We start from the raw sequence: 10732 nt of genomic DNA, 5'->3' as shown, positions 1-10732 counted from the left end.
ACAAATTCTTTGGAGCCGTTCGATGAGGGTTCCAGTTTCACGGCTGCCATGCGAATTGAGTTTTTTTTCTTTGGTTTGCATATAAAAAGTTCTTTTCGGGGGAGAAAAAGATTTTTCTTCTAAAAAAGGAAAACCATTTCTATTTTTGTCAAATAAAAAACGTTTTCTGTTTCTTTTTCACGGAAACCTTTTTTTCTACTTGGTGTAGTGTTTTATAAGCCATTGCCCTTATTGAGAATAGTCAATATGCAACATTAATCATTCTACACAAGATAAGTTATTGGAGAGAAAATAGGTTTGTGTTGATCATAATGTTATACCTTCTAGTACCGATTATGATCATAGCCTATTCTGCAAGTAGGTATTAGAGATAATAGGTAAGAGCTAAACTGGTCATATATGATTATTGGTTTTACTATGGACCGGATAATCAAAGAACCGTCGTGATGGCTATACCCATCCAGTAGAAAAGTAATGTCTTATTAACGGACGAGATATCTATTCATCTTGTATAAATAAACATCAAATTAATGGAAGAGATCATCGATTTCATTCTTTCAATTATGTCATCTCAATTGTTCTACAATAGGTTTATGTTGATCATAATGGTATATCTTCTAGTGCTAATTATGATCATATCCTATTCTAAAAGCACCTATTAGAGATAATAGGTAATGGATAAGCTGGTCATGAATGATTGTTAGTTTTCTATGAACCAGATGATGAAAGAACCGTTCGTGATGACTATACCCATCTATTGGGGAAGTAATGTCTCATCAACAGATGAGATGTACATTCATCTTATATAAATAAACATCAAATTAATGAAAAAGATCATCGATTTCTCTCCCAATTCTTCTACAATAGGTTTACACCAAGCGCACCTCATGTCTATATATTTTAAGTCCATAACAATTATAGTTTATTGCATAAAAGTAGACAAGCATATATATTTATAGGATCATCCACGTCATATATCATGAAAGGAGCCAAAAGCTACAAAGGATGCTACAACGCTCTGAACCAGGGTTCCAAAAATCATTGAAAACCACTTGAATATTGTGAATATTTGCTAACGTGGTCCGCACCGCATTTAGAAATCGATCGGTTTTCTAATTTGAATTCAAATTTTTTAAAAAAAAATCACAAAAAATTCTAAAAATACTAGAGACAATTCTAAAACCTTCTGTGAAAAAAAAATCAAAATAATATTAGTTACATCATATTTCATGAAGAAAAAGTTTTTAAAAAAAGAAAAATATTGAAATGGGTCGTATGAACATGATGATTTGGTCCATCACATTGAGGAAAAATTTAGCATAAAAACACATTTTTTTTTTATGTAGAGAGTTTCTTAAGATGATCTTTAAAATTGGTTTCACTTCATTTAGAGTTTTATTGATTTCCCCATGATTTTTTACAAAGTTCACAAGCATAAAGTGAACATGTTAAGAAAAAACATTGTAATTAACTTTTTCATATCTACCATTATTTTTTCTACATAAAGCATAGTATAAGTAAACTAATAAAAGTGGTTTAACTAATTTTAGAGGTGTGATGAGTTAGTTATGAATTAATCTAGTTGTGATATATTTACACAATCATGCATGTTACAATAACTATTTCATGAGTTCATATATTTTTAAAGACATGGGATGATGTAAGAAGAGTAAAAAAATTGGTTTCATGATTTTTCGATCAGCAAAGAATTAACTATGTATCTAACTAGGTTTAGCAAATACATTTTCCCACAGAAAATATTTAACCTTTTTATGAGTATAAATACTTTTATCAAGTAGATCATGTTACAAAAAAACCAACAAAATTTGTTTCACTTGATTTGAAGCTCAGATAAATTAGTTATTGATTTTACAAGGTTAAGCCATTTTTTAGGTTTTTTTTGTTGAACTTCACTGCAATTCGGAAAATTCCCTCGGTAAATCAGTAAACCCAAGCGGTTTTTGATAAATCTGTTCAGAATGATCATAGCCTATTCCTTGGTAAATCGGTAAAACCGAACGGCGATGAGGTTTCCTTTCCCTACAAATTCTTTGGAGCCGTTCGATGAGGGTTCCAGTTCACGGCTGCCATGCGAATTGAGTTTGCATATAAAAAGTTCTTTTTTGGGGAGAAAAGAAAATGCTTCTAAAAAAGGAAAACCATTTCTATTTTTCTCAAATAAAAAACGTTTTCTGTTTTTTTTTCATGGAAACCTTTTTCTACTTGGTGCAGTATTATATATGTGATACCAATCTTTCTACATAAGCCATTGGAGAGAAAATAGGTTTGTGTTGATCATAATGTATACCTTCTAGTGCCAATTATGATCATAACCTATTCTGCAAGAACAAGTATTGGAGATAATAGGTAAGCAATAAGCTGGTCATGTATAAATGTTGGTTTTGTTGTAAGCCGGATGATCAAAGAATTGCCCATGTTTGCTACACCCAATTACCCATCTATCAACAGAGGATGTCCATTTATCTTGTATAAATAAATATCAAATTAATGAAAAGATCATCAATTTCATTCTCAATTTTGCCATCTCAATTGTTCTGCAATAGATTTATATCAACACCAAACCCACCTCATATCTATATATTTAAAGTCTATGACAAATACAGCTTATTACGTAAAAGTAGACAAACATACATATATTTATAGGATCAGCCACATCACCTATCATGGAAGGAGCCAAAAGCCACAAGGATGCTACAGCACTCCGAACATGAAGGTCTACCATGTTAATTCTCACCAGTGTGGCATCAATGGGGTTATTAATCAGATCTCGCGCAACATATAGTTTTGTGAATAAAACCTTAAATGTGTATCTCGGTAGTTTTGCAAAATTTTGCTACATATGGTAGGTTCTTTTCATATGTGATGAGACCTGACTAGCAGCTATAAAGACATCTCTAATGTAGAGGTGCTTAAAAGAGAGAAAATTAAACCATGCCACCAAGCACCAATATAAAAGCACTTATATCCAATGCAAGCACCTACAAAGAGATGCCTCAGTGACTCACTGTTGCAGTTCCCACTAATAGGTGATGGTTATATACATAAGCACATGCTAAGCGTCGGTGCATCATTACGCATCTACTCAACGGTATACTGTGGAATCTAGTTCGAGTAATATTTGTTGATTCCAGTATGTTTTTTTTTTTAAAAAACCAGATGTTCCCAAGTAACAATGGCACCCAAAATGAGCAAAAACGAATCACTTTTGATAAGCTACCGCAATGCCAAACAAAGCCTAAGAACAAACACCCACTCTATCCTTCCTTTATGCAAGGAACACAACAGTTTTCTTTTGCTAATCACCACTCCAAACACTTGGATTGAAGATGGCCTAACGGGGACGAGAGTGTGTCACTGAGGTGCAGGCTCAACCTCTCAATGTCCATCATATACCATGTCAATGGGTTTTTTTTTTCCAAATTCAGTATAAAATTTGCAGTTTCACCAAATGAACTGTTGAGTGTGTACTTCCAATACCTCTGCCAAAGAAGTGTGCGTCTTTCCTTGCGAAATTTAACCACGATATACTGCAGAAACCAATCTCCCAGCCAGAGTGCAACCCAAGATAACAAGAGAAATCAATACAGAACAAAACACCACATAACGAGCTAGTCAGAAAATAACCAATATCCTTAAGGAGTAGAGCATCCTTTGGCCTTGACACATTGCAAAAAACAAGTAAATTCTCACCCTAGCTACTAATAAACTACCCTAGATTGTTACTTATTCCAACAGTCCACAAAAAAGCTATGAACTCAAATTGACACAACAAATGAATACTAGTAACAAAAACCTAAAGAATACTCCGGACTAACAAGAAAAAGGGACAAAAATAACAAAAAGACAGATCAGCTGATCAACGACCAAAACTAGAGCTAGATGTGAAAAGGTATGTATTCTACAATTAGTAATCATTTCCCCCCTCTTTGTTGCCTGCAAAAATAGTGGTCAAGACCAAGAATCCTCATAATTTGAAGCTGGCTTTCTGATAATCCCGCACTCTAACCAATTGATGAAGCTCTATGTCGACTTCGGAATAATCTGACGACTACAGCTACTTGGTCCATCATTTTGCGGGTGCATCAGCGGCTGCTGATGTGCGACCTCCACGACTACCAGCATATCCGGCGTGGTCAACCCTCTGGTAACCAACATCAGCTCCACGTGCCGAGCCGCCTCTGCCACCACCTCTGCCCCCATAATCGGACCTGTAATTGAACTCAGCTCTTCCGTAGCCCCTTCCTCCACTGTAGTTACCACGGCCTCTCATACCTTCATTTCTGAAGTTGTTACCCCTACCTGGTGCAAATCTGCCACCTCTGCTAGAGCCTGAAAAGAGGAGGAAATATATAAATTGAAATAGGAAGAGTTAAACTATTTGACAAAGATCAAACAAAAGTTAAAAAGCAGGTACAGAAAATAGATACCAGCGTTCCCAATATAATTGCCATGTGAAACACTCAATGAGATTGGGATGGACAGGATTTGGGCATACTTAGAGTGAGATCCCTAAAACAAATTTTGCAGTTTCTCAAGGATTACTCACAAAACTATTCACCCGCGTTTAGGCCCACCTAAATCTAGTCCCATGCAGGCCTTGTACTTGTTAAGTACTTCCCTAGATCAACTATACTGATGTTAAGTACTTCCCCTAGAACAACTATACGTTGGTTGAACAGACATGATCAATGTTAAAGGAGTGGTTACGTAATAGATTATAAGAGAAATTACAAAGTAACATTTTTCTTTTCAAATCATGGATATATGGATATAACCCACATTACAATTTAGACCATGCATCATTCATTCGTTTATTATGATTCATATGTTTAAAAGCAGGATCATGTATCACATTTGATGTCTGCCATACTGGTGTCTAGGCAAGTCATCTGATTCATATGGCACAGTGCTATAATAGGCTTAGAAGAAGCATGCACTGTTTATTTTATAAACTGACCTCGCGCACCAGGTGTCCTCTTTTCCTCAATGTAACATTGACGACCGCCAATCGTTACAGGAGAAGCCTGCAAGTTAAAAGCAGCTAATCAGTTGTACTCATTTAATCAAGCGCCAAAATTACTCCTTAAAACACACCTCTCAAGGCACAGAGTAAGACTGAGAAATCATTTATCCCTTTTATGTTTAGAACTTAGTACCACTAACATTAGACCTCAACACATATTACAATCTGATCATCCATACAACTTGAACAACTAAGGAATAGGTAATAAATCATGGGCACAAGCAATATGAACTGGTGAATTAAAACCGTCAGAATTCATAACATAGCATACCACATGGAACCGAGAGCAAAAGGACATAATCCACAATAAAATAAAACAGCTGTTTCTCTGTTTTGTCCATTGGGACTTTGGGCACAAACCAAGGGAATCTTCTTGTGTAGTAGCTTGCATGAAGCATGGTTATTACGGCAGTGTGGCGAGGCGCAGCGACCCACCACCTTCACACCTTTATATCGCTTATGGCATGCAACATGGCGATGCCATACACTTAGAGCATTAGCTGACAGAATACACTAAATATGTTCTAAGTATCTATAAAAAGGAAAGGAAAAAAAGAAAGAAGAGAAGAATACACTTATAAAACGGCCTACCAGCCTGCCCAGCCCACTAATTTGGCCCATGGAATCCCATAGCACATACCCCTTCCTTGTCCTAACATTACCCCAACAACGCCACCTCCCTTCTCTATCGTCTCCCTCAAGCTCTCACCCTCAAATCGACCGCCTGTCTCGCCCGGCCGCTCTGCCTCCCCACGCCACCCTGCTCCCTCCGCATCCGATCCCCACACAACCTTCTCCATTGCGCACCCTCCTCTCCGACACACGACACCCACTATCGCCGCCTTTTCCTTCAACCCGCCGGATCTGTCACTATCGACCCCCGAATCTGCAGGGAGGGCGGGTGGTGACTCGGTGTCAAGTAGTGCAGTGAGGGCGGGCGGAGGGCTCGGCGGCGAGCGCTCGAATGGGTAAGCGGGTGGAGAGTGACCGTCTCGGCGGCGGCGGTAGACGCCATACATACACGCTCGCGCCGTGGCAAGACTTGGATGTCCGCCACGCTGATATGGCGACGATACGATGACGACATGACAACTATGGCACGAAGTAATCATTATTTGTGGAGTCATTCATAATAGGTAAACCCTAAATACTCAACCTAGGGCTTACCCATCTACATTTGTCTGCCTATTTGAAGCACAAACAATTTTGCACAATATTTTCAATCTTAACAATCACCTTTTCCTACAAAGGCCCCGCATTCAAAACCAGGTACTCTCTCCAGTCACAAATACTTTGACATTTTGGACAAGATTAGTTTCAAAACATGAAAGTCACATGTATGTCTTGAAAAATACTTTCGTTATCCCATAAATTTACTGGATTTATAAATATATTCTAATAGAAAATAATAGTCAAAGTTACACATTGGAGATCGTGTCATGTCCAAAACAGCAAGTATTTTTTGAGGGAGTACAAGTGGTTCTTTTAACAAGATTAACTGTAAAATATTTTGATGAAATCAATTTGATCATCTGGATGGCGTTGAAAAGGTCTGCAAACAAGGGTAATTCACAAGACAACTCCCCTAATTCACCCAAAATTTACTTGATATAAAAATCAAGCTCCTACAATACATCATGTAATGATCCCCAAATGCTGTGAAATAACAAATACATTTCACTAATTCACAGGAATTTTCAGAGCTTGTGAACCAGAAAATGTTCATAGTGTTATATTAAATTTAAAAATACATTGAACAAGCTAGTACCGCAGAACAACCTAACGAGTTGGTTGATCACATTAAGAAAATTACCTCTATGGCACTCTGGACAGCAGTAGGCTCCTCAAATTCAACAAACCCATAACAGAACCCTTGAATCTACATTTACAAAAGAAAACATTGATGCCAACTTTTTAGGTCAAGATAGCGCCGGAAAGAATCCCCTAAGACCAGTGCAAGAAAAAGAGTACCTTATTGCTTCTGACTTGAATGCCATTTTGCTTAATAGTGCCAAACTTCTTGAACTCATCCTCCAGTTGAGTCTCAATGGCATTTAAAGGTAAATTCCTCACGTATATCGCATGCGCATCAACTTCAAAAAAGATTGTAAGTTTAGAGAGGCAAATGTGACTAACAAGCTTTGGCTGAAACCTTGGATTTAACAAACACCTTCTGGCTCTAGGATATTGCTGTTCTCAGGGTTAGAATTGAAAGCTGTGTCTATGACGGGAGCAGGTGCAGGAGACTGCTTCTCTGGTTTGGGTGGTGCAGGCCTAGCAGGAGGTGCGGGTGTAGGCAATGGAACTTCTTTCATGACTTTGACCTACAGGAAAGGGGAAAATTGTAATATTGTTAAAAAGCAACGCAGACAAGAATTGATTTCTCACAATGATGTAAAGAAAACACCTGCTACCAAACAGGCAAAATTCATATCTAACAATAAATTTCAGAGTGACAAGAGTCCCAAGTAAAGATACGAGGCTACCTGAGAGTACATATCTAAACAATAAATTTTGGAAACAATTAGCTTATAGCTTTAAACAGTGCACACACACTAAATTGCAAAGCATATAAAATAGACAAGATAATGACTAAAACTGCGTTATCCATGATGAGATCAAAATGCATGAGCAGCAGATGCAGCTGAAGACTGAGGTTGCTTTTGAAAAACCTACAATCGAGGCGTAAGACTTCTTTGGCACCTCCTCATGCGACACTGGGGCAACTGTAGTCGCCATCACTGGTGCCACATTGTTGGGAACTTCATTTATCACCTCAGGAACAGGTTGTTCCTCATCGATGGCTTCCTCTGGTGGCGGGTTGTAAACTTCTGCCTCCTCCTCCTCAGGCTGTGACAGCGCACGCTCCAGAACATGCTGCTCCTGCTGCGGCACGGCATCTACAAACAGTAAAAGACAAGCAGTTTTACCATCTACCGCCAAAAAGCTAAGCATAATTCCAGGATCCCAGCACCAAAGATACCATGCTCAGGAGCGGCAGACTCGACAGCCGCTGGAGCAGCGGTGCCGTTGGCCAACGGGGCGGCGGCCACAGGCGGGACCACCACGTCCGTGTCCGCCTGATGCGCCTCCGCGACGGCAGGGCCGCCGTCCGCGAAGTAGCGAAACATGTCGTTGAGCACGAAGTAGCCCTTCTCCTGCGGGGCGAGGAAAAAGGACTGCGAGAACTCGCGTCGCACGCCGTCGCGCCCGGTGAGGTGGCCCGTAACGAGAACCGTGACGCCGCCGCCGAGCGAATCCTGAGAGTCCACCGTCCTGATCTCCGCCTTCGCCACGTCCATCTCCATGATCTTCTCGTTGATCGCCTGTGGAGCCGCGCCAGACACCCCCAAAAAACCCCTCAGCGTCGCGACTGAGAGAAAAGAAAAAAAGAGGGGCGGCAGATCTGGGAGCGTGAAGGCTCACCTCCATGGTGGTGACGGAATCCAAGGCGCCGGCGCCGGCGCCGGCGGGGCGGCCGAGGCGGCTGGCCTCCTGGTAGAAGCGGAAGACCAGATCCGGTGACTGGTGCAGGACGAGGTAGTACTGCTGCACGAACGCGTTGCCGACCTGCAACAACGCAAAACCCCCCACCAAACCACTAGATCAGTACCGGAGCCACGGCGAGAACACCCCGTCAGTCTCGACCTGAGAACGCCGAAGCTGCTTACCACTTGCGCGGAGGCCGGCGCCTCGGGGGCGGGGGCGGGGGCGGGCGCGGGCGCGGGCGCGGCGGCCATGGGGGCTGGATCGGGGGACGGGGGAAGAGCTAGGGTTTTGGTGAGGCAGGCGCGCGCGTGGCGGAGAGAGATGCGCGCGGCTCACCTGAGACGGCGGCGGCGCGAGGGCGGAGCAGTGGTGAAAAAAGAACTGGAGCGGGGAGAGGCGAGAGGACGAGGAGGGAGGAGGTGTAGCGGCTGGCGCTGGAAGGAAATTGACTAGGTGAGTTTTTAAGCAGCTTTTAGCCTGAGATTAGAAAGAGTTAGGTTAGTAGCTTTTAGTTTTTAATTTATTTAGTAAAATTTGTGAGATGGATTTTTTTGAAATAAATTAAAAGTTAGAGACTAAAAAATAGTTTCTCTCTATTCACTACACGCACAGAATCAATTCCTCGGTATAATTTATTCTAGAGAATTATTTTTAGTCATAGAATCACTCTCTAAAAAATATTTGAATTAGAAAAAACTCTATCAAACAAACCTAAGTTTTTACATGTATTTTCATTCTTCTCTTTCTGCAAACATCAGCTGTTAGATAAGAGGAGAATGATATGGATCATACGTACGGTATGATCAGATTTGAACTTTTTTAGTAAAGGGCGACGTTTTCTTAGGCCCTGTTTGTTTCAGCTTCGGATTCTGGCTTTCAGCTTTTATAATCCGAAGCTGAACAAACAGGCAGCTTTTGGTTATAGCTTTTTAAAATCTGTTGGTTGGGTTGTGAGAATCTGAGAAGCTGGTTTTCCTCAGCTTTGATAGATTGTGAAAGTCCATTTTACTAAACTGTCCATTAAATTATTTTAGAATCTACAGTCTAAAAGCTTTTCACAATCCAGTTTTTCACAATCCAGCTTTTTACAATCCAGCTTTTATAAGCTGCTTTTCAGAATCTCTAGCTGAAACAAACATGCCCTTAGTTACGGTCTAATGAATTTCGGGATCTCGCTACACACAGCCGACCAGGAGAATCTTTTATATTATTTTTTTAGGCAATTTCAAAAAATAATATGAAAAATCATAAAATTAAAAAATATTACCGTATCTCGGAACGAAAATGCGAAAACATATTTTCGCACTATCAAACAGCGAAAAACTTATTTTCGCAGATCGATTCAGTGAAAATAAATTTTTTTGCATCTTGATATAGCAGAAATATTTTAAAATTCCTATTCCGCGAAAATAGGATATTTTTGTTGGACGGTTGTGCGAAATTCTATTCCATGAACATATCACTGTTTGCTCGTGTTGCACCTCTATCTCTCTCTGTCAGTCGGGGGGGGGGGGGGGGGCAGAGGCGTGTTTGATGGAGGAAGCCAGTTAGAGAAGAGAAAGAAGAGGGGAGAAGAAGGAAGAAGAATGAAGGAGGAAGAAGCAGACAAGGTAAACAAAATTCTTTGTATTTTTGTTTTTAATCTATGTATTTGCTTTATATGTATGTATGTAAGATTTAATTTGGGATTAGAAAGAATGATTGTGGGCTATATTTTAGGTTTTGAAGATTTAATTATGGTAGAGAAATTAGGCTTCAAAGATTTTTTTAATATTAAATTAATAAAATGAAATATATGTGTAGAAATATTAGATCTAATATGCTAAGTTAGTAAAACTAAATACATGCAATTTCTTTAGAATTAAATATATGCAATTTGTTGTTATTACTAATAAGTAGGTCAAATAATTGTATATTTAATTATGTTATCTCAGATTTTAGACTATAATATTGGTTATATTTTAGGTAACGAAAATTATAGTAGCTTAAATTTTAGGGAAAATATTTTAGCATTACGTTAGGCAATTTTAAGTTAGTCACGTTACATAAATATAATTTATTTTTATTTGTAATTAATAGGGAAAATAAGTTGGTAATTCATTTGATATTTTTTAGTCACATTTATGTCAAATTCTATAAGTCTTAGAGTTTTATATGGAAATGATCAAATTCATAATAGTCTATCGGGTGTTGATTTGA

The 10732-nt window shown here is 39.3% G+C and overlaps 1 protein-coding gene across 2 annotated transcripts; it reads right to left on the bottom strand.

The window, feature by feature from the left end:
* Positions 1-3630: 3630 nt before the first annotated feature.
* Positions 3631-8987, bottom strand: LOC133922121 (nuclear transport factor 2-like). Of its 2 annotated transcripts, none has more exons than XM_062367307.1 (9): positions 8716-8987; positions 8471-8614; positions 8028-8370; positions 7721-7944; positions 7215-7368; positions 7016-7137; positions 6858-6923; positions 4979-5045; positions 3631-4350 (listed from the first exon to the last, which is right to left on the bottom strand). In XM_062367307.1, the coding sequence occupies exons 1-9, from the start codon at positions 8782-8784 to the stop codon at positions 4088-4090; spliced, it is 1452 nt and encodes a 483-aa protein (XP_062223291.1). In that variant the 5' UTR covers positions 8785-8987; the 3' UTR covers positions 3631-4087. The 2 variants fall into 2 exon arrangements, with proteins under 2 accessions (XP_062223291.1, XP_062223292.1); XM_062367308.1 differs by having other exon boundaries at positions 7748-7944.
* Positions 8988-10732: the final 1745 nt, after the last annotated feature.

This window comes from Phragmites australis, chromosome 6 (assembly GCF_958298935.1).
Source record: "Phragmites australis chromosome 6, lpPhrAust1.1, whole genome shotgun sequence".
In the NCBI taxonomy this organism is placed as follows: Eukaryota; Viridiplantae; Streptophyta; class Magnoliopsida; order Poales; family Poaceae; genus Phragmites; species Phragmites australis.
The sequence above is the reverse complement of the archived record's forward strand: the minus strand, read 5'-3'. Positions and strand labels throughout refer to the sequence as shown.